Source organism: Salmo trutta, chromosome 31, assembly GCF_901001165.1.
Source record: "Salmo trutta chromosome 31, fSalTru1.1, whole genome shotgun sequence".
Taxonomy (NCBI): Eukaryota; Metazoa; Chordata; class Actinopteri; order Salmoniformes; family Salmonidae; genus Salmo; species Salmo trutta.
Genome location: NC_042987.1, coordinates 33,803,936 through 33,828,277, shown reverse-complemented (window position 1 = coordinate 33,828,277; position 24,342 = coordinate 33,803,936). Strand labels below are relative to the sequence as shown.

At 42.4% G+C, this 24,342-nt stretch overlaps 1 protein-coding gene across 2 annotated transcripts; it reads right to left on the bottom strand.

The window, feature by feature from the left end:
- Positions 1-2,500: 2,500 nt before the first annotated feature.
- On the bottom strand, positions 2,501-24,116 carry LOC115170061 (phosphatidylinositol 4,5-bisphosphate 3-kinase catalytic subunit alpha isoform). Of its 2 annotated transcripts, XM_029726304.1 has the most exons (21): positions 23,812-24,116; positions 22,482-22,892; positions 22,083-22,292; positions 21,373-21,623; positions 20,715-20,960; positions 16,789-16,874; positions 16,337-16,442; positions 15,708-15,860; positions 15,221-15,355; positions 14,734-14,858; positions 14,429-14,510; positions 14,047-14,211; positions 11,092-11,195; positions 10,242-10,413; positions 9,899-10,005; positions 9,589-9,710; positions 9,172-9,250; positions 8,229-8,399; positions 7,711-7,828; positions 6,910-7,061; positions 6,351-6,621 (listed from the first exon to the last, which is right to left on the bottom strand). In XM_029726304.1, exons 2-21 carry the CDS (start codon positions 22,831-22,833, stop codon positions 6,351-6,353), a joined length of 3,207 nt encoding a protein of 1,068 aa, XP_029582164.1. In that variant the 5' UTR covers positions 22,834-22,892; positions 23,812-24,116. The 2 variants fall into 2 exon arrangements, with proteins under 2 accessions (XP_029582165.1, XP_029582164.1); XM_029726305.1 differs by lacking the exon at positions 23,812-24,116 and having other exon boundaries at positions 2,501-6,621; positions 22,482-22,833.
- Between the last annotated feature and the right edge of the window lie 226 nt (positions 24,117-24,342).

Here is a 24,342-nt window from a genome sequence, read left to right as displayed (position 1 = left end):
ATTTCCCAAAAGCCAGGGGCACACTCCAACACTCAGACATCATTTACAAATGAAGCATGTGTGTTTAGTGAGTCCGCCAGATCAGAGGCAGTAGGGATGACCATGTGTTTTCTTGATAGTGTGAATTGGACCATTTCTTGTCCTGCTAAGCATTCAATATGTAACGAGTACCTTTGGGTGTCAGGGAAAATGTATGGAGTAAAAAGTACATTATTTTCTTTAGGAATGTAGTGAAGTAAAAATAATATAAATAGTAAAGAAAAGTACAGATACCCCAAAAACCTTCTTAAGTAGTACTTTAAAGTATTTTTACTTAAGTACTTTACACCACTGATAGTGAGAAATGTACAATTCTTCTTTTGATGATAATCCATCAAATAAAATGGCTTTTCTGGCTATTGCGTATCAAGTTTTGCCTCCACATGTTGCACCGGCAATATTCAACCTGGTCCAGGAACAAATGTAGCCAATTAGAGGGATGATGGCCCCATTAAGCCTATTGCCCCAGTTAAACATTGGAAATTGGGGAATAGAGTTGTGGAATTGGTACTATTCCCCAAATCTGTGTCTCGACACAATCCTGTCTCGGAGCTCTACGGACAATTCCTTTGACCGCATGGCTTGGTTTTTACTCTGACATGCACTGTCAACTGTGAGACCTTATATAGACAGGTGTGTGCCTTTCCAAATCATGTCCAATCAATTTAATTTACCAATTGAATTTATCTCCAATCAAGTTGTAGAAACATCAAGGATGATCAATGGAAACAGGATGCACCTGAGCTAAATTTCGAGTCTCATAGCAAAGGGTCTGAATACTTATGTAAATAAGGTATTTCTGTTTTTTTATTTTTAATACATTTGCAAATGTCTAAAAACCTGTTTTCGCTTTGTCATTATGGGGTATTGTGTGTAGATTGCTGAGGAGTGTTTTTATTGAATCCATTTTAGAATAAAGCTGTAATGTAACAAAATGTGGAAAACGTCAAGGGGTCTGAATACTTTCCAAAGGCCCTTTATCATAAGATGAATGCATTACACACACAGACGGCTGGTGGCACCTTAATTGGGGGGGACAGGCTCAAACTAATGCCTGGAATGGAATAAATGGTTGTGTTTGATACCATTCCATTCACTTCATTCTAGCCATTAACATGAGCCCGTCCTCCCCTCAGCAGCCTCCTGTGATTTCACGTCATGGTCAAACATATTGTAATATACTGTAAATCCTCCATCACAGAAAATATAGGGCTTACTCCTCTATCATGCTCAGACTCAGGTTACTAATGGACATAAGCCTAACTGTACTGTAGACTAATGCGTTATTGAGTTGCCTATCCCCATTCACAAGCTGGCGTGGGCCGGATGCCCTGGGGGTGTTAAACAATTATGTCATTGAGTTAATATCTCCACATGTCCACATGCTTTTCTTTTACATGAATAATACAAGTTGTTTAGGTATAGTAAAATCATGAATAATTGATTCATAAACGTATGCTTATGAAACTCCTGATGTCACGGTCACATAAAATGTGATTGGACAGTTCAGTCTTTCCACCAACAACTTGGGAGACCAACATGGCAAGGAGGCTTGGCAGAACACACCCAGTCGGGTAGGAAACCCTTTAGTGGCCACCTGTATTTTTTGTGTGTGTTTGTTGTGTGTATTCCATATGCTTGTATGTGTATGTGTTCCTATGTCACAGGAAGATCCTCCAGGAACAGGTGTGGGTAGGGGAAGGGACAGGGCCAAGGCCCAGGTGATATTCTCCCGTGTTGGGGAGGACAGATCATCATCCTGGGCTTCACCATGTACTTTCTGGTTAGGATCACTCTGGTCAAACCCCACCTAAACAGGTAGGAAGGCCTTTGCGTCCTGTGTTGGAAATGACAAGCTGTGGTCTATCTTGGGTTAGTTATGCATTTTTTTGGGGCTCTACTGGTGGCCTGGCGAAGCTCAACCAGAGACTGGAGCTGGGTAGTGAGGCAGCAGCGGGTAGGCAGACACTGACAAAAAAACACACAGGGCAAATTCTACCAGCTCCTAAGGTGGTCTAGCTCTCCTATGTAGGATAACTCAAGTCAAGGTGACAGTGGCATACTACAATGTGTATTGGAACATAGCCAGTGACAGGACATGGAGATTATATACTGTGTAGGTGATTCCCACTGTATGGAAGGAAGTCAATGGGCTGATGTAGTGTGAAATGGAAAAGAGGATGATTACGTTACCAACAATCTCCTGGAATGTTAGTTTCATGCACTAGGACTATAGGAACTCCTACTGCATGTCTGAATTTGCTGACTTGAAGGAACATTTTTCCTGGTCTGGTTACTCATAGCAGGTACTTTGTTGATATGGGGTAGCAGTTAGCCTGGGGACGAGGCTAGATCTTACTGACACTAAATGTATCAAATTGAAACAATTTAGGATTCTTTTTTTTTTTTTTATATATTTTTCTTTTTAATTATGAGATTAATGATAAAATGAGGCAAGAAATGGATCATTAGAAATTACATTTATTGGTTCTCAAAATATCTGGGGATAGATTATTATTATTTTTTTTTTTTAAGCAAACAGTACAATGAGTGAATGAATACAGGGTTCTATCCAGACATGGTACATGAATTAGCATGAAAGAAAAATGAGTGCATAGTACAGGTCAAACGATATTTACAGGGATGAATAGATAACTTATGAATAGTGGGTTTGAAAACATGCAGGATAGCTTTTCATCGTTGTGCTTTTACACTGTACTCATAGCCAGAACAGCAGACCTTCAGTGAAACTCCACTCCATACATTCTCCTCCTTACCAAACTCATGTTGTCCTTCATCACTAGTGTCTCATATTTCAATAACTACAAGCTGTCTAGTGGGGTGTGAAACGATGTACTATGCATAATTCCACTTTTTTTTTTTTGTTTAGTGATTATATTTTGAGTTAGTCTACATTTAGAATACAAAAATATATTACCTCTGTAGTTACTCAAGGAAAGCGATTTACACACATATAGTTCATGGGGGACAGACATTTATCCCTGGCCCCAGGATAGTATTGCTTATCTTCATGGTGTGACGACATTGTACCTCACAAGTAACAAAATGTCATTTAAACATGAACTTGAAGTAAACAACACTTGGTTGAACAAAGATCTTCAGGGACCTCATGCATTAGCAGTGAAAAGAAAAGGATGACATTTAACCACAACGAAAATTAAAAGGAAAAATGTTCTATGATAGCGCTTGCATATTGTTTGTAATATGGTTATTGTAGTTGTCTTGTTTTGAATGGGACCTGCCCAACCATCTAACCTGCACAGAAACACACACCATGTCATTTGGTAAAAACCAGCAAACAACTGACTAATAAAAGTATATTTATGCAATGAGAGAACTGCAGAATCCACACTTAAAAAAGGGCAGTTGTCAGGGAAGGCAAAACCACAAATTCACCTGTTACACTTTAATTTTATTGATCTTTAACAACTTTACTGAATAGGGAGTTCATATGACATAGAATGCTGGGGAAGTCTGGAATAGGGTCAAATCTATACATACTTGTATTCTGAAAATATAGGATGAAGCAAATTCCAATTCACCAACAAAGAAAACAAATCTACGGTGGTTCCAAACGCTTTCTAGAATCGACAGTGGTTCCAAACGCTTTCTAGAATCGACGGTGGTTCCAAACGCTTTCTAGAATCGACAGTGGTTCCAAACGCTTTCTAGAATCGACGGTGGTTCCAAACGCTTTCTAGAATCGACGGTGGTTCCAAACGCTTTCTAGAATCGACAGTGGTTCCAAACGCTTTCTAGAATCGACGGTGGTTCCAAACGCTTTCTAGAATCTACGGTGGTTCCAAACGCTTTCTAGAATCTACGGTGGTTCCAAACGCTTTCTAGAATCTACGGTGGTTCCAAACGCTTTCTAGAATCGACGGTGGTTCCAAACGCTTTCTAGAATCGACGGTGGTTCCAAACGCTTTCTAAAATCTACGGTGGTTCCAAACGCTTTCTAGAATCTACGGTGGTTCCAAATGCTTTCTAGAATCTACGGTGGTTCCAAACGCTTTCTAGAATCTACGGTGGTTCCAAACGCTTTCTAAAATCGACGGTGGTTCCAAACGCTTTCTAGAATCGACGGTGGTTCCAAACGCTTTCTAGAATCGACGGTGGTTCCAAACGCTTTCTAGAATCGACGGTGGTTCCAAACGCTTTCTAGAATCTACGGTGGTTCCAAACGCTTTCTAGAATCTACGGTGGTTCCAAACGCTTTCTAGAATCGACGGTGGTTCCAAACGCTTTCTAAAATCTACGGTGGTTCCAAACGCTTTCTAAAATCTACGGTGGTTCCAAACGCTTTCTAGAATCGACGGTGGTTCCAAACGCTTTCTAAAATCTACGGTGGTTCCAAACGCTTTCTAGAATCTACGGTGGTTCCAAACGCTTTCTAAAATCTACGGTTAGATCTGAAAAAAAAAAAACTAAAGTGAAAGGCAGGGTACAAGAGGCTCTTTTTTTTTTTTTTTTTTTTTTTAACAGTTCTTCCAGAGTCATCCTGTCAGGGAAGAAATCGGTGATACTGTCAGTGCATAATTGTGCATTCGTCTTCTGTGTACTGTCTTGTCTGTACAGTTAATAGACACCTTTAATGCTGTGTATATGATTAGATACTCCCATCGACTCTACTTTGCAGTACAGTACATAAAGATCACAAATTGCATAGTGTAACAGAACTATAACATTGCACATCCATTTTGCCCCCTATTTCCCTTTAAAAATACAACCTGAAAAAAACAACAAAATGAAGAGGATGAATTCAATGAATTTACAGTTATTTTGTGTCGGTCATCGTAAACTTCTGTGTTGCATCCAACTGGGTGCTGGACGGCAGCCATTTTACGCCAGAACGCTGCACACGCATCATAATACTGATACACAAACAAACAAATACTGTAGAGATCAGTGCTACAAAGGAGATACACAGGGATTGGAATAGTAGTGACTCATGGTAAGACTGATAAGTCAGACGTAGTAGGAGATATATATCTCTATATAGTACTTTGGCTCAGTAGAAAATGAAGACTAAAAAGGAATAATGTATGCATACAAGACCATTGGGATACTTCTGTACAAAATCTCAAACTTTGAGATGACGAAACATGACCGTTTCCATCTGGGGACACACAAGATGTGTGATCGTCAATTGAGATCAAACACGATTTGTCAGAGTTCTGTTCGCTAGTCTTAGAGTTGACAGCAGACGATGAAAAGGACATCCTAGTGTCTGTCAACCATCCATCACTGGGAATTAACAATGCTGCTGGTATTCTGGGTCGTGTTCAATGGGCACCAAGAGGAAGAAAACATGATTGAAAGAGAAAGAGACTGCCAAGATTTGTCCAATAAGAATAATTTTTTTGTTTTCCGTATCAAACCATTTTCCGTTGCGTGCCCTGGGCAGGTCTTCACGGTATCCTGGTGTGTTAGCAGGACATGACCCTGGGCAGGTCTTCACGGTATCCTGGTGTGTTAGCAGGACATGACCCTGGGCAGGTCTTCACGGTATCCTGGTGTGTTAGCAGGACATGACCCTGGGCAGGTCTTCACGGTATCCTGGTGTGTTAGCAGAACATGACCCTGGGCAGGTCTTCACGGTATCCTGGTGTGTTAGCAGGACATGACCCTGGGCAGATCTTCACGGTATCCTGGTGTGTTAGCAGAACATGACCCTGGGCAGGTCTTCACGGTATCCTGGTGTGTTAGCAGAACATGACCCTGGGCAGGCTTTGATATAGGGAGAAGAAAAAAAAAACGGCCATCATATCGGTATCGGCTGATAATACAATAGATCGCTTCATCTTAAAAATGACATAACTTTTGCAAAACGGTTGTTTACAATCGTAGTTGTTCCCCTAATTTTACAAAGAGAAAACTGTGGCCATATTGCCATACCAATATGAGAAAGATAATGTCCAGTAAATATGATTATCGCATCAGCCCGTAATTTCCCTATCGATGCATCCCTAATATCCACTTTTGGCGCCTCCTAGTGGATGGTATGCAGATGTGCATTTCCCTCAGAGCTCAGAAGTTAGCAGATGATCTAGCAATCCGTTCTAGCCTCTCAATTCATTCTATTCATCCAATGGCTCTATCCATTCATAGCTCCATCCGTGGACGCTAGCGTTGTCCGCTCTGCCATCTCAGCTCTTGGCGTGCTTAACTGGCGGACGGTGTAGAGATCCGCTCTAGTCTCTCCGTTGACACACAGTCCAGGCGGATGGTGTAGAGATCCGCCCTTGTCCTCTCTGCGTTGCTGCTACTCTCCGGGCAGATGGCCCCTCTCAGTTCATGGCGTGCTGGCGGATTGTGTGGAAGATCCAGTCCATCTTGGTGGTCCAGCCGCCGTGGTGGGCGTCATTCATCTGCTTCATAAAGTAGTCCAGGGCCTCCTGCTCCGTCTTGTCCAATGCCAGGGTCTTGCGGATGTAAGCGATGTCGTCGAAGGACTGCAGTTCGGGCATCCCCGAGCCCAGCATCATGGAAAACAGGTTGATGAAGAGGTTGGCGTGCTGCCGGATGGCCAGGTAGGCCTTGTAGCACATCTCCTGGAACCTGGTGGGAATGGAAGGACAACGGTGAGGGACAATTAGTCTGGGAAATGTTGAACCTAGCTGGGTTAGATGTGTGTGTGAGATAAATAAAGTTGCATTGTATTACCGGTTGGAGTAATGATATCATTCTGTAACACAATGACATGTACACATCCATTTAAAGCAAAGGAAGTCAAAAGGGTACCGTATCATATACTCAAACACGTACCTTGCCCTTTAGGGTAGTGAACCTAACACCTAATATTCACTTATAGGAAAGCTAACATAACACAAAATAGTGAAACTGTACCTCTCAAACTCCCTGGTTTTGGTGCACTCCTGGGTTCCTTTACTGATGACGATTAAGAAGTCCTGTGTCAAGACGAAGGGCACCCGCTCTCGCTTGTAGCCAAATTTCTTCTTCTTGTGATCCAGGAAATGGCCAAAGTCTATGTGGAATAGCTGCAAGGAGAAAATATATATATATTTTTAATTTAACCTATAACCAGGGAACGTCAAGAGAAAAGAGTAGTGTGTAGGGTTGCAAAAATCTGGTAACTTTCCCAAACTTCAACCGTTTTTTCAGAAATCCTGGTTGGAGGATTCCCGAGTTTCCGGCTTATTCCAGGAACCTTTCAACCAGTTCTACCTGCTACATAGAGCGTGTTGTTTTGAGAGCGGAGGAGCATCTTTACTCTATTTTCCCCTACTGCACCACAGTCATCAATTATGTGTCAGTACAATAGCTTAGGTCCAGTTTTTCTCAAGTACTCATTTCATTGTTGCTAGTGGTAGTTCTAAATGACCCTGTAATTACACAAGTTGTTTTGTTTACATTGTGAACATAGTAGCTTATTGACATCATAAATCTATAGTAAAATAACCAGTGGTGTATAGTCGAAGCCATATGCAACCAAAATGTACTTTATTTAAATTCACAAAATAGAATGAACGCGTGCGTCAAGAATTGAACCTCAGATTCTTGAGCTTGGATCCTGCCATTGGATGTGACGTAGTGTGGGCAGTGAAGCAGCTTTCATTGATTTAGAAGGAAGCATTTCCTCAACGGCTGACGGCTATAGTGTAGCAGGGCCGTTAGTCTGTGAAGTACCTGTCCATCATCTTTGACCATGATGTTGCTGTTGTGTCTGTCACCGATCCCCAGGATGAAGGTGGCTACGCAGTAGCCCGCACATGACCGTGTGAACAAGTCAATGGCCTGGTCGTACCTGGACACAGTTTAATGGGTTTTCCGTGAATCAATGGCATTTAACTGAAGAGGAAGTTGTCATAACCCTATGGCATTTAACTGAAGAGGAAGTTGTAATAATAGGAATACCAAACACAGTACAATCCACTCCTAAGCAATTCCAGGAAACCTTGCCCTGTGGAGAATAAACTTGATACGTTGTCCCCCCATAAGCAACGGACTGTTCCAAATAGTTTCTCTGCTTGGAACTATGAAATGTCTCTCCAAATCTCTATCCATTACAATAGTATCATTTAGAATTAATTAGGATTGCTTAGAATGAAACAATGTAGAAGAACGAAGCTACGTAGGCCTACTGGGCATGCATTCTATGTAGTGTTCAAGTGTGGCTATTGGAACCAAGCCCAGGCATCACTCACATCTCCCCCCTGTTCTTGTCCTTGAGCCACTGGTGCAGCGTGTGGCTGTTGAACTGCAGCGCCCCCTTCAGGCCTCCTTTACACTGGATCTGCATGATGGTGTGGGAGTTTCTCACCACCTCTATCAGGCCCACGCAGTCGCCGATGGACAGGCAACCGTACGGCAGCATCCTGAATGACAGAGGAAGCAATAGGATATATTTCGATTGATTTAAAACAGGAAATCCCATTTGAGACCAAGAAGCCCTGCACACAATCATACAAATTCCCAATTCCAACAAAAATATACAATATTTACAAACAATTTAAGAAAAGTAACTTACAAAATATGATCATGAAAAAGATTGGATGGGTCTATAAATCCCTCAAAATACTACAGTCCAACATCTATGCCTCCGTCTATCCAGCCATCGACACAGGCTTAAAACTCCTTCTTTAACCTCTCCTTTATCTACACGGATTGAAGTGGATTCAACAAGTGACATCAATAAGGGATCATAGTTTTCACCTGGTCAGTCTATGTCATGGAATTCCAACTTATGAGGTTGGAATAATACTGTGGAATTGTGAAAATTATAATAATGCCCTTTTAGTGTAAGAGCTGTTTGAAAAGACAGCCTGAAATGTCAGCCTGTTTTGGCGGGATGGAGTTTTGGCCTGCCTGTGATAAATTAGTTAATAGACCAATAAGAAAACAACCTGACTTTCAATCCACCTACATGGACATAAATGACATTCCTGCTCGTATCTCATTTAGGCTACACAGGTTTCCAGTTAAGAGTTTACATCTATCAGCTCCTACGGAGAGGTAATGAACTCAACAAGTTAATGAATTGGACAAGTCGCTCCTAATTTTAGGCTCCTGCTATTAAGGAGAAGAACACGAAGGGTGAAATCGACTATTCATGCATGCTGCTGCTGAGCGGCTACAAAGAGACAGTACCTGAGATCAAGGCCCTGGTTCTGCCAGATGTTCTCCATTATTCTAATGATCTGCAAAGTCAGCATGTCCTGCCTCAGATCTGAAGGAGACAGGGGGGGGGGGGGGGGGGGGGGGGGGGTGGGGGAGTGCAATAGCAAGATGATGAACAGTCCAAGCTTTGATCATACTTTAAAATGCAGCGTTTCCCAAACTCGGTCCTGGGGACCCCAAGGGGTGCACGTTTTGGTTTTTGCACTTACACTACACAGCTGATTCAAATAATCAAAGCTTAATGATCAACGTTGAATAGTTGAATCGGTGCCAGGGCAATCCAAACTGAGTTTGGGGACATGCATGTAAAATGGAATCCTGTAAACATGTTTATCATCTAGTGAGTCAAGGGGGTTGAGTGATTCGATATGCATTAGTGAGACATACCATCTCCATTTTTAAAGATAATCTCGTTGCTCTGGAAGAGCAGCTCTGACATCATGTCAGGGTTCTCCCAATTGAGCCACAGGGGCCGCTTGGCCGATGACATCATCCGGCACTCTTCCAAGCTGAAACAGATAAACATTGTATCAACACGGAGGCGCTGAGAATAACGTTAAGAAAACACTTGACCTGTCATTAACCCTCAATTTCACAGGACACATTTCTTGGTTTCCTTGTTCAAACATTCCGGGGAAATATGTGGACGTTTGTGGTCATGTCTACTGCGCTTTCTGGATTGAAAAAGCGTATATACCGGAGGTTTCCCAGCTGGTGCGCTGGGTTGAGTGGAGAGGTGAAGCTCTGTAGGGCATCCATGTAGTCAGGCCGTTTCATCTGCTCCACCAGGAACTTCATCTGAACCTGAGGGTAGAGAGAGAGATCGTCACTTTACTGCAAGGAGTCCATAGTCTTGAAGACCATTTGGGCCTGTTGGCTTGTAGAGCAGTTCCACTCGTTTTGCTTAGTATCTCTAGTTTGTTGTACGATTGTGTGTTGTTCTTTTGTGTTGTATTGAGGATAAGAAAAACGTGGTCATCTCTTGAGGCTTCCATGTTAGGGAGTGAAGTGGAAGGGCCTTGACCACAGCGCAAATTGACCTTCTGGGCCTCGTCCTTCTTCTCCTGCTTGAGGAGGTCGGTAAGGTTGATGAGTTTCTCCATGGCCTCCACCTGTCTGCTCAGGTGCTTGAGGTACATGCCACAGGCCCGGCAGTAGGACTCCAGCAGCAGGCCAAACCGCTGGCTCACAGTCTTGTTGTGCATCTCCGACCTGGAGGCAGAGACAATAACTTATGTGATTGTGAACTACAGTTCAGCAGCAGACCTCTTCTACGATATGCTACTCCAAATATCCAATATAAATCGTTTTGCACCATTAGTAAGTAGATAATAATAAAACATATATATATATTTTAGTCGCATTTTCATTCAATAATCTTAGTATGGTGAAAAAAATAAGGCTTAGTTAATTCATTTAGACTTCATTTAACAGATAGATACAGCCCAACTGATAAAACTGCACAGTATGGATTTATAAAGTTCAAATACAGCATAGTCTTGACCTTCAAGATATATCGTCAATGTCAAATACCATCATATGAGATTTAATCATATATCGCCCTGATTGTGCACCCTCATACAAAACGTTGAAGCAAGACTTCTCAAACTGCATGACCCATAGAAATGTATGCAAAAACATTTCCAAAACACGTCTTGTGATTACACAAATAAATGCATGAACACACAGTGAAAATAAATGTGTAACTTGATCTGACGAATTGCCCTTGGTCAGCTTTTCTTTATGTAAACCCTGATATGCACAAATTAAGCTTTTTAGAGGACCTTGGAGAAAGATGTATTATACCAGCAGAATGGCATTCCAGCTGCCTGTGGCAACATCAAGCCATCCATAATACACACTGTGGAAACAACCGGAAAACAAACTCACTTTAGATGCCAAAAGAAGAAATGTCCTATCCGCTGATTGGTCAAAGCCTTCTTCAGCAGGAAGCGGGCCAGCGGGTTATCGAGGTACTGTTCGTACTTAAGAACCTGATGGCCAGAAAATAAAAACAGGGCACGTTTACAACACACACCCACATACAGTGCATTCGTAAAGTATTCAGACCCCTTGACTTTTTTTCACATTTTGTTACATTACAGCCTTGTTCTAAAATGTATTAAATATTTGAGGTGAATAGTCGATTTCACCCTTCGTGCTCTTCTCCTTAATAGCAGGAGCCTAAAATTAGGAGCGACTTGTCCAATTCATTAAACTGTTGAGTTCATTACCTCTCCGTAGGAGCTGATAGATGTAAAATCTTAACTGGAAACCAGTGTAGCCTAAATGAGATACGAGCAAGAAGAATGTCCATGTAGGGGATCGAATGTCCACCCAGACTATTTACATTGACCGACCCCCCCCCCCCCCCCCTGTTTTTACACTGCTGCAACTCTTTGTTAACCATCTATGCATAGTCCTTTTACCCCTACCTACATGTACAAATTACCTCAACTAACCTGTACCCACGCACATTGACTCGGTACTGGTACCCCCTGTATATAGCCTCATTATTGTGTTACTTTATTTTTTACTTTAGTTTATTTAGTAAATATTTTCTTAACCAACAATGCAGTTCAAGAAATTTGAGTTAAGGGCTTGTAAGTAAGCATTTCATGGTAAGGTCTTTTTACCTGTTGTATTCAGCGCATGTGACAAATAAAATGTGATTTGATTTATGTGGATTGAAAGTCAGGTCTGTGCCTTGACACAATCCTGTCTTGGAGCTCTACGGACAATTCCTTCGACCTCATGGTTTGGTTTTTACTCTGACATGCACTGTGAACTGTGGGACCTTATATAGACAGGTGTGTGCCTTTCCAAAACATGTCTAAGGAATTGAATTTACCACAGATGGCCTCCAATCAAGTTGTAGAAACATCTCAAGGATTATGGAAACAGGATGCACCTGAGCTCAATTTCAAGTCTCATAGCAAAGAGTCTGAATACTTATGTAAATAAGATATTTTTTAAATTTATGCTAATTTATTAAAAAACAGATATCTGTTTTTGCTTTGTCATTATGGGGTAGTGTGGGTAGATTGTTTTTTCCTTCATCAATTTCATCCATTTTAGAATAAGTCTATAATGTAACAAAAAGTGGAAAAAGTCAAGGGGTCTGAATACACTGTAAAGCAAAAAGGATTACTTTAGCAAACCACAGAAAGAGATCAGACGGAATAAAGCCACCATGTAAAATAAAGCAGTTAGCCTAAAGGGGTCATATTGAATTCTGTCATTACGTAGTGTTAATTATTTAAACATTGTCAGATGGTGTCAAAACCCCAACTATCAAGATGGCAGTGGCATTCATGTTGAGTCAAAGAACATTTTAAAAATAGTATGTGGTTTCTATGTGGCCATTCTGTCTCTACACAACACAGACTATGAGTGGGTCGTATTACTGTACCTAGACCAGCTGGACGAGGTATTCAGAGAGTCTGTCTGGTAGGTACACTAGCGTTCAATAGTTAAGGGGTCACTTAGAAATGTCCTTGTTTTTGAAAGAAAAACAATTTTTTGGTCCATTTAAAATAACATCAAATTGATCAGAAATACAGTGTAGACATTGTTAATATTGTAAATTACTATTGTAGCTGGAAACGGCAGATTTTTTATGGAATATCTACATAGGCGTACAGAGGCCCATTATCAGCAACCATCACTCCTGTGTTCCAATGGCACGTTGTGTTAGCTAATCCAAGTTTATCATTTTAAAATGGCTAAATGATCATTAGAAAACCCTTTTGCAATTATGTTAACACAGCTGAAAACTGTTGTGGTCATTAAAGAAGCAATAAAACTGGCCTTCTTTAGACTAGTTGAGTATCAGGAGCATCAGCATTTGTGGGTTCCATTACAGGCTCAAAATGGCCAGAAACAAAGACCTTTCTTCTGAAACTCGTCAGTCTATTCCTGTTCTGAGAAATGAAGGCTATTCCATGCAAGAAAATTGCCAAGAAACTGAAGATCTGGTACAACGCTGTGTACTACTCCCTTCACAGAACAGAGGAAACTGGCTCTAACCAGAATAGAAAGAAGAGTGGGAGGCCCCGGTGCACAACTGAGCAAGAGGACAAGTACATTAGAGTGACTAGTTTGAGAAACAGACGCCTCACAAGTTCTCAACTGGCAGCTTCATTAAATAGTACCCACAAAACACCAGTCTCAACGTCAACAGTGAAGAGGCGATTCCGAGATGCTGGCCTTCTAGGCAGAGTTGCTCTGTCCAGTGTCTGTGTTCTTTTGCCCATCTTAATCTTTTCTTTTTATTGGCCAGTCTGAGATATGGATTTTTCTTTGCAACTCTGCAAAGAAAAACAAGATAGACTGACGAGTTTCAGAAGAAAGGTCTTTGTTTCTAGCCATTTTGAGCCTGTAATCGAACCCACAAATGCTGATGCTCCAGACACTCATCTAGTCTAAAGAAGGCTTCTTTAAATCAGCACAACAGTTTTCAGCTGTGCTAACATAATTGCAAAAAGGTTTTCTAATGATCAATTAGCCTTTTAAAATTATAAACTTGGATTAGCTAACACAACGTGCCATTGGAACACAGGAGTGATGGTTGCTGATAATGGGCCTCTGTACGCCTATGTAGATATTCCATAAAAAAATCTGCCGTTTCCAGCTACAATAGTAATTTACAATATTAACAATGTCTACACTGTATTTCTGATCAATTTGATGTTATTTTAAATGGACCAAAAAAATTGGTTTTCTTTCAAAAACAAGGACATTTCTAAGTGACCCCTTAACTTTTGAACGCTAGTGTATTTATTACTGTACCTGGACCAGCTGAATGAGGTAATGAGTTTATCTACTAAGTATTTATTACTGTACCTGGACCAGCTGGATGAGGTATTGAGAGAGTCTGTCGTCTGTTAAGTATTTCTCAAGGCACTTCACGGCAAAGTCTCGAATCATGGGATCGGGGAAGTTGCAGTCCAGCAACTCCATGGCTTGTTCTGGCTTTATGGCTGGCCAGTCCTTCAGAAGGCAATACATCTGGGACAAAGAACAAATCTAAAAATGCATGTCTAAAATAAAATGCAAAGTTGGAGGAAATTTAAAAAACATTTTTTTACTGACATGACCGTCTCAGAAATGGAACCAAATGGCTAAATGAGTCAAATCAATTAAAATGCATATGCAGCAAATAGCCCATGTAATGCTAGGCTATAAAAAAGACAAGTGTCAGCAGTTGAAATGTGAGACTGTTTACCTGTGCAACCTCATCTCTGGAGTTCCATTTCACTGCCAGGAGAATCTTGGGAAGTATCTCTGGGATAGTGCCGCAGTAATGTCTACAGGAGGAGAGAATAGTGCATTAGTTTCCTCTCCTAACATCACACACTGGGCCTGTTAGTAGAAGAGCTCGTTGAGTAGCTTGAGCAGGTAACCAAACTATTTCAGGTAAGAAATGTTAGATAGATCTTGCGAGGGTTTTGTTTACAAGTTTTTCATAACAAATATGCATTTGTTGACGAAGCATACCCACTGTATGTACACACACACACTGCTTGTTACCTGTGCCTCCACAGGAAGTCCTTCTCCTGCTCAGTTATTTCAGACAGTGGGTCTCTGTTACACACCAAGCGCAGCTGTTCGTTGTCACTGTCCGTCAGGGGGTTGTCCCTCGCCAGTCTGTTACTCTGCAACAGAGACCATTAATGCTGCTTATTAAACAACAATACTGGTGGGAAACAGGGTTGTGTTCAATAAACACTCCATTGTACAACGTTTTGCAACAGAAAACTAAAATCTGTGTTCTTATTGGACACACTCAGGTAGTACCCTCCCTCTTTCCAAATGATTTTTTTCTTCCTGTTTCGCGCCTAATGAACATGCCTCAGGGATAGACACTATGAATGAAATATGAAACCACAGACGTCTCAGGTTGTGCGTGACTGCTAGTGACGTCTCTAGTACACCCAACTTGTCAACAGCATTAAATCAACAGAGATTAACGTACAATGTTAATATTGACTTAGAAACACAAACACTTGGGAATTACCAAACCGGTGTGGCAGTAGTTGAAGCCCAGCTCCCGGGATATGTTACAGTTGGCGTGCTCCTCGATGGCCGGCATGTCGGGGAACTTGACCGGGTTACTGAAGTGATCAAACTCCAGCTCCAGGCAAGGGGTTTCCTGTGGGCCCATAGTAATATAATGAAAAGGTCACAAGGGGTCATTCAAAATTGCCTGAAGAGAACCATGGTGTCCTATTGAGGGGTTAGGTGGCGCGTCAATTAGTGATTAATAAGGGAGATAAGAGGCTTAGACAGCTAGAGGGGAGGATTATTGCTAGCCGCTCAAGCTGTATGTGAATGGATTTAGGGTCGTGTTGGTGTGTGTAACTTTGTCTCTGTAGGTGTGTGTAGATGTGTGTGTGTACGGCTTATCGTTCGCCACTCTAGCTGAGTGTCTTTGAGAAAGTGTCTTTGCATCGGTCTCTGCGCGTGTGTGTGTGTGTGTAGTCGAGCTAGCTAACACCTCCGACCTTGTTTGGATTGGAGCCAGTGACTCCGATGGCATTGAGCAGGTCTTCCAGGCCATGGGGCACAGGCCACAGGTTGAGGGCCATCTTCCCGGCCACTAGAGTGTGGGTGTAGTCAAACAGGTTGATGTTGCCCCAGGCTAGCGGACAGTGCTCCTGCAGCAACAATAGAGCAACGTTGGATTGTATTGTAGTCAAACGTATGGAGTTGGATTGGAATCGTGGTTAATGTAAATAGTTCAATTATTTTGTTAAAGGATACAGCATTCCAAGCAATGGAAGGATAAAATTGAAGGCGATGGTTGCACAAAGACAACAGCAGGATTGGTCAAAGCCAGGAAATGTACTGCTAATGTATTTTTTTCCGTATCCATCTGCAACAGGAGTCTCAAACTGGCGGCCCGAGGACCACATCAGGCCCAAAAGCTGCTTCGCTATAGCCCCCCCATGATAACACTAAGAGCGACATTGGCCCCCCCTGACAACAGTAAGACCGACATTGGCCCCCCCTGACATAGGCCCTCTGGTATTTTGAGTTTGAGACCTCTGACAGTTTCTGACAGGGGGAAAAAGTTACTTTTGGTTTGGTCAAACTAAGTTCCTGGCACTGGTAGGCAGGAGGGAGAGCTCACCTCTTTAGCCCCCTTCCTCCCTTTCACAGAGCAGATGGACAGACAGAGGCGGGCGGCACGTGGGATGTCTGGAATGTACATGTCGTAGTTCAGCCACTCATTCCACCTGGGATGGACAACAAGAACATTTCACCAATCAATCAAATAAACGTACTTATGAAGCTAACAACAGGCTTCGCTATTTTACAAGGAGCACATGTGAGCCTAAGTTGAAAAATAAAGGCATACCGAAAGACATTTAGGAGCACAATGCAAAATATGAGGTAATAAAATGTATGATTCTACCTTTTTCTAGGCACACTGGTGCTCCTAAATTAAAAATCCAGGTCGCACAGCAAAATACTTGGGCGCATATGCGAGTAAAAATGGTCTAACTGTAAAGACCTGCAGTATGTGATTTAGCAAGTACTTCATTAAGAAAGCACAGTTTATTATGACGCTGGATGGCATACCTGGGATTTGAGCATGGCACGCGCTGAGTATTCACATTGTCACACAGCTGCTCCCCACCGTGGTAGATCCCAGTCCGGACATAGATCTAGATCAATAGCAGGGACACATCAATAATTTACATAGATGCCTTTGATACAGAAACTGACATCCAGGACATTAGGGCCCAAACCGGATCTATTCAGATATTACATCTAAATGTTGTTCCTCTTCTTCACGAGGACCTGCACTGACATGTACAACAGAACTGACAACAGGATCGTGTTCAGTGGGGAGAAAACCTTTTGTAAAGGGGTACTGCCTGAACTTGTTCATATGGCTATATATCAAATCAAATTGTATGGTCACAGACACATATTTACCAGATGTTATTGCGGGTGTATCGAAATGCTCCAACAGTGCAGTAATATCTAACAATTCACAACAATACACACAAATCTAAAAGTAAAATAAATATTAGGACGAGCAATGTCGGAGTGCTAGCACAAACAGGAATATGTTCCGGGATTCATCCAATGGCATTGAGGAGTATACCACCTCAGTCACCGGCTTCATCAATAAAGTGCATCGACAACGTTGTACCCACAGTGACCGTACGTACATTTCCCAACCGTGGCTTCTGGTTGGGAAATATACGTACGGTCACTGTGGGGACAACGTTGTCGATGCACTTTATTGATGAAGCCGGTGACTGAGGTGGTATACTCCTCAATGCCATTGGATGAATCCCGGAACATATTCCTGGAGCAGGACACTAATCCAGATGCTTATAAGAAATCCTGCTATGCCCTCAGACGAGCCATCAAACAGGCAAAGCATCAATAAAGCACTAAGATTGAATCCCACTACACCGGCTGTGACGCTCTTCGGATGTGGCAATGCTTGAAAAATATTATAGACTACAAAGGGAAACCCAGCAGCGAGCTGCCCAGTGAAGCAAGCCTACCAGACGAGCTAAATGCCTTTTATGCTTGCTTCGAGGCAAGCAACACTGAAGCATGCATGCGAGCACCAGCAGTTCCGGACGACTGTGTGATCACGCTCTCCGTAGCCAATGTGAGCAAGACCTTAAAAAAAGTCAACATTCCCAAAGCCGCGGGGCCAGACGGATTATCAGGACATGCACTCAAAGCATGCGCTGACCAACTGGCAAGTGTCTTCACTGACATTTTCAACCTCTCCCTAACCGAGTCTGTTATACCTACATGTTTCAAACAGACCACCATAGTCCCTGTGCCCAAGAAAGTGAAGGTAACCTGCCTAAATGATTACCGCCCCGTAGCACTCACGTCGGTAGCCATGAAGAGCTTTGAAAGGCTGGCCATGGCTCACATCAACGCCATCATGCCGGAAAGCCTAGACCTACTTCAATTCGCACACCGCCCCAACAGATCCATAGATGACGCAATCTCAATCCCCACCGCCCTTTCCCACCTGGACAAAAGGAACACCTATGAGAATGCTGTTCATTGACTATAGCTCAGCATTCAACACCCTAGTGCCCACAAAGCTCATCACTAAGTTAAAGACCCTGGGACTAAACACCTCCCTCTGCAACTGGATCCTGGACTTCCTGACGGGTCGCCCCCAGGTGGTAAGGGTAGGCAACAACACATCTGCCACGCTGATCCTAAACACCTGGGCCCCTCAGGGGTGTGTGCTTAGTCCCCTCCTGTACTCCCTGTTCACCCACGACTGCGTGGCCAAGCACAACTCCAACACCATTAAGTATGCTGACGACACAAGAGTGGTCGGGCTGATAACAGACAATGATGAGGTAGGCTATCGGGAGGTGAGAGACCGGGCAGTGTGGTGCCAGGACAAGAACCTCTCCCTCAATGTGAGCAAGACAAAGGAGCTGATCGTGGACTACAGGAAAAGGAGGGCCGAACAGGCCCCCGTTTACATTGATGGGGCTGAAGTGGAGCGGGTCGAGAATTTCACCAACAAACTAGAATGGTCCAAACACACTAAGACAGTTGTGAAGACGGCACAACAACACCTTTTACCCTTCCGGAGACTGAAAAGATTTGGCATGGGTCCCCAGATCCTGAAGAAGTTCTACAGCTGCACCATCGAGCGCATCCTGACTGGTTGCATCACCGCCTGGTATGGCAACTGCTCGGCATCTGACCGTAAGGCGCAACGGAGTGCAGCGTGTACAGCCCAGTACATAACTAGGGCCAAGCTTCCTGCCATCCAGGACCTATATAATAGGCGGTGTCAGAGGAAGGCCCAAAAAATTGTCAAAGACTCCAGTCGCCCAAGTCATAGACTGTTCTCTCTGCTACCGCACGGCAAGCGGTACCAGAGCGCCAAGTCTAGCACCAAAACGCGACTTAACAGCTTCTACCCCCAAGCCATAAGACTGCTGAACAATTAATCAAATGGCCACCCAGACTATTTACTGTACATTGACCCCCCCCTTTGTTTTTACACTGCTGCTACTCACTGTTTATTATCTATGCAGTCACTTTACAAATTACCTTGACTAACCTGTACCCCCAAACATTGACTCGGTACAGGTACCCCTGTATATAGCCTCGTTGTTGTTATGTAATTTTCTTGTGTTACTTAAAAAGAAAATGTTACTTTAGTTTATTTAGTAAATATTTTCTTACTCTTTCTTGAACTGCATTGTTGGTTAAGGTCTTGTAAGTAAGCATTTCACAGTAAGGGCTACACCTGTTGTATTCGGCACGTGACAAATACAATTCGATTTGATTGACTAAAATACAGTAGAATAGAATAAAGTATTTACATATGAAATGAGTAAATATGAGCCCAAGCCCCCCCAAAAATAACTGAATTAAAATAATGATTGTGCTGTTATATAATACATAGTCTACCGCATATTACACATGGCAGAAAAACATTCACACACAGTAAAGATACCCCAACATAGTTATTTAAGATCTCTTCGGAACATAATTGGTCTAGCCTAAATAACTCAAATTGAGATTTAGCCTACAATTATAGTGAATTTGTTTTAGATTTTGAATAGCCTAGTAAGAGGGCTTTTTTATTTTGTATATAATTAATAGGCTGACAATATCTTCAGCTACAGAATATCTAACCACTGCGTTTCTGTCTCCCCCCCCCCCCTCTCCTTCATTCCTTTCTCCAATGCGCAGAGACTCAAACTAAGCACTGGGTAGCTGCAGGAACAGGGTTGGAGAGCCTATGGCATACAGAGTTTGGGCACAATATCACCTGTGGCACAGCTAAATGACCGGAGTAACCTACCCAACTTGAGTGAAAAATGTACTGGTGGGAAAATGGCCTTTTCCAGTGCATATGGATTAAAAAAAAAAAAAATCCCCTGCCCATTTGATTATGTGGCAATCTAAATTGAAACTAATTTCACATATTAGTAAAGATTAAATTGATGGGTGAAAATATGATCACTTGAGAGAACAGCGTGAGGCAAAGAACAGAGCACCAATTTTTTTTTGTGAATTATTTTCTTGCTTACTATAAAATAATGTCACAGGACTTATAAGCATACCTTGTATGCTAACAAGCCTACAGCCTATAACATGGCGCATATCCAGATAACATACAGTAGACCAACTCATATTCTGTTCTTCTGAAATACATGTTCTTCATATCATGTTTCTTTAGACCTGCCTAAAATAAATAATGCATTTATTGTGTTGGTGTATAATCAATGGATTTATTAGACTTTTTAAAAATGTAGATGTTCCAAAGGCAGGCATCAGAGGCTTGTATGCCTGGAGATGCTAAACGTGTTTGTTAATTAACGGTCAATTACCGTGAGACCGGCAATCTTTTGCATGACAATAACCAGCTGACAAATATGGCATGACCGCCACAGCCCTAAACACAGGTATTCGTTATCAGTTGCAAAACATTTCATTACGATATGCTCTACTGAACACAACCCAAAAATCCTCAAGTACAGTACCTTGTCAATGTCCCTGATGTTTACATTGACATAGGTTGCGCACAGTATCCTGATCCTCAGCGTGCCGTTGATGGTCCACAGGGACTTGGTGGCCGTCTCGCCGTTCATATAGGGCGTTGCCGTGGAAATGCGTCGGGCGTACGAGGGCATGGTAAAGGTGTCGATGGGCAGCTGGGAGTAAAGGCTATCCTTGGCCATTAGCATGAGGTTGGGCATGCGCCCTAGCATGATGCAACTCCTCACGTACTGGAAAGGAAAGGCATAGACATAAGGACATTAGACACTACACCAAGCCAGAGGTAATTGAACATGCAACAAATGGCTACCTATGTTTTTCGCATCTGCTTTTACCTGTGTAACATTGCTAGCTAGTCATTGGCCAGTCATTCTAAAAGGCTTCAGACAGGATTCAAAGGAAAAATGTCCTAACAGAGTACGCTTGTAAAAGTGTTACTTGTTTCTTCCTCTCAAATGCCAACATTTCAGATCAGACTGTTGCCATAAAAAGCAGCATTTGGGAATTATTTATTTGGTATCATATTTATTTATTATATTTAAAAACACACCGGCAAGAGTCGAACTACAGCAGATGTTTAATTGTATTCCTATTCAAGATGAGGAGTACGTGTCAGAGCAATGTGTGTGGGTCTGTGTTTACCTTGTACTGGCTAAGGGGGTACTTCTCCAGCAGGTACTCGTCACAGCCGCACACCTTGAGGATGTACTTTCCCTGATACTCCTGCACACACATCTTGAGCTGCTCGTGGGACAGCAGCATGCTACGCGTCTTCTTGCGGATGGCCTCTGCGATCACATGCTCCGGCACGCAGTCGTGATTGATCTTCAGGGTGTACTTCTGCTTGTCGTTGCTCGGCGACACGATGACCCAGATGACCACTATGATTTGACCTGGGGGAGAAAAGAATACGGAGGTCAGTCCCAGGGTCCTGAATAAATGTGTTATTACAGTAACATGGCAAAAGTAAGCGAGGTAAATGTTCAAGTCTTCCACCATCCAATCAGAAATGTCACACCATGTCTGATTGTATTACTTAAAAAATATTTATACTTTAGTTTATTTAGTAAATATTTTCTTAACTCCATTTGTTGAACTGCATTGTTGGTAAAGGGCTTGTAAGCAAGCATTTCACGGTAAGGTCTACACCTGTTGTATTCGACGCATGTGACAAATTCCATTTTATTTTAATTTATTAAAATCACAAAAACATATTTAAAACAAGTGGACGGTGATTCTGTCAATGTTTACAATAGTGTCTGTTTATAGAATATTAGGCTGTACGTGGCTGGGACATTTTGCCTTTCCCAGACCAAAACCGTCTTCATGTGTCACTGTCTCCCATTTCCTACCTTTGTCAAGCTTATTGAAGATGTGCTTGGGCAGTTCTACTGACGACTCTACATTGGGAGGGTAGACGTACAATGCTCTACTGATGGGTCCATTAGTGTCTCGGAGGTCCACAGACTCCTTGCAGACATTCAATATGTTTCTTCTAAAGTCCTGCACTTCCGAGTCCTTGACCAGGTCAAACTCGCATATAGGCATTCCTATTGCAAAACCTGTACAAAGAAAAATAACATTTCATGTACTCGCTTCAAGATACATTGTATCAAGCTTAATCACACTCAGTATTCATTAATGAAATTTGAGTGCTGTATTTGAAAACAGCCAGATGTCACACTAAACTCAAAGAAAGCGTCTATGTGACATCAGTGACCAAGTATAAAGAACACGAGAGACATACATACCAATTTCTCGGTTGAGTATTTTCTCCTCTCGGTTGCCCACTGGTTCAATGACTTTCAGGAAGGCCTGAAAAAGCCTGAGGTCGCACAGTCTCCTTGTCTCATCGTAGAACTCCTCTCGCTCAGCCTCTTGGGTAACGCTGACAAAGATGTAGGAGGTCTCCTCCTGTAGGAGGTGGTGGAGAGGATACTTCCTGGCCTCTTTGAAGAGTTCGTGTTTGACCGAGATGAGTGTTGCCTCGCGTGTGCACACCAATGTCAGAATCATCCCATTTGGGAGAAGGCAGTCCACCTGGATGCTCGGGGGCATCAAGTGCATGCCCCATAGTTCCCCAGAAGACGGTCTGGGAGGCATGGTGGTCAGGTCGGCTGCTCCTCACTATGCTAATAATTAGGATGAGACAGGTCGACCAACTGGACAGAGAGAGAGTGGGACAATTCCATAAGATGCAGTGGACCTGTTTAACAAAAATCTCCATACTGCTAGCTAAATATATTGAATGACAGTGGAAGTGCAAAAAACGAATAACTATCATATTATAAATCAGGCGGTTGTTTACAGTACATTATAAAATGATGAACTCAAATTGTTCATTGTCCCAGAAAATGTAACGTTAAATGCATGGGGGCAGCTCAAGCATGAAAAAGGACATATGTTGCTCGAAGAAAATATTTCACACAACAATAGGTAGTTTAGTAGCTAAGTGGAGAGGTTGACAGCTCAATCACTGTAATCATTAGCTAGCTAATGAACAAGCTGTGTCACAACAAGCAATGCCAATGGAATTTGAAGACAGTAGCTAGCTGGTTAGCTAGCTTGCTAATAAAGTAACTAGTTAGCTAGTTGTTTAGCTAATTTGGCAACATATTAATTCAGCCAAATATGGGTGTATTAGGATGGCAAAAGGTCAAGAACTAACCGGCAATTGTTATTTTCTTTTTCCTTGCTAGAATGTGTCTAGTTACAGAGTTAGCTTAAACACTTAACCTAGCTAGCTAAAACACCGGTGCTACTACCTAGCAAGTTTGCTAATATTAGCTGACAAACCGCTAGCCATTAGCTAGTTGTTTGTGCCGACTTAGCTAGCCTAGCTAATTGTCCAATGCCTTATTATGCAACTATGCCGTACTGTTGTCTCATTGAAAAGTATGTATTTATTTTATATGTATTTTGACACCTTTTCTCTTTTATGATTAAATACCCGGCATCTGTAGACAAACAACCGTTTGGTTATTGTCTCGCGCAAGTAACGCCCTGTTTTCACTCATAACAGGCAACTTTCTCCTCCCGATAATAGCTAGCTAACGTTAGCTAAACAAACCCAATTCGTACCCGTTCTACACCTCCTCAGTCGTAGCGCTTGCTTGCACCTCCATCCAAGTCTCAGGGCAGTCCGATTTCTCAACAAAGACGTCGTTGGCTATAATATATAGTTTTCCCCCAAGGAATAAGTTCATTACATTCCATGGTGTGATGTCCAGCCCAATAGAGAAATATACTGCATTTTGATGGCTCACAAGCCGCTAGTGTTCGTTTAGCCAAAGCTAGCTGCCTGTCTTCTCGTTAGTAACGCCCCATACATAGGCCCCCGTGGCATCGGGCTTTGACCTCGAAGGAACGATGCATAGAATGTTCTCTGTCGTTCTATTCAAACACTGTATTCCATTTCACCAATAGCATTTTATACATTTGACATACTGTTTAAACTTGTAAGAAAACACACTCTTGAAATAAAATTGTTCAATTCTGACAGCATGGCAACACAATTCAAGTAAAAAATGCATTTAATAGTAGGCCAGGGGAAGATGGTGATGGTGACCAGGGATTGCTATTAGGGAGGACCAGGGGTGGGTTCCACTGATG

Excerpts from the sequence above, each read along its gene's own strand:
- LOC115170061 (XM_029726304.1), bottom strand. The coding sequence starts at position 22,833 with ATGCCTCCCAGACCGTCTTCTGGGGAACTATGGGGCATGCACTTGATG. Across the intron at positions 15,356-15,707 it reads CTGGCTCCAATCCAAACAAG|GAAACCCCTTGCCTGGAGCT; the intron begins GTCGGAGGTGTT and ends ATGGGCCCACAG. Across the intron at positions 11,196-14,046 it reads ACCTCATCCAGCTGGTCCAG|GTTCTTAAGTACGAACAGTA; the intron begins GTACAGTAATAA and ends TCTGGCCATCAG.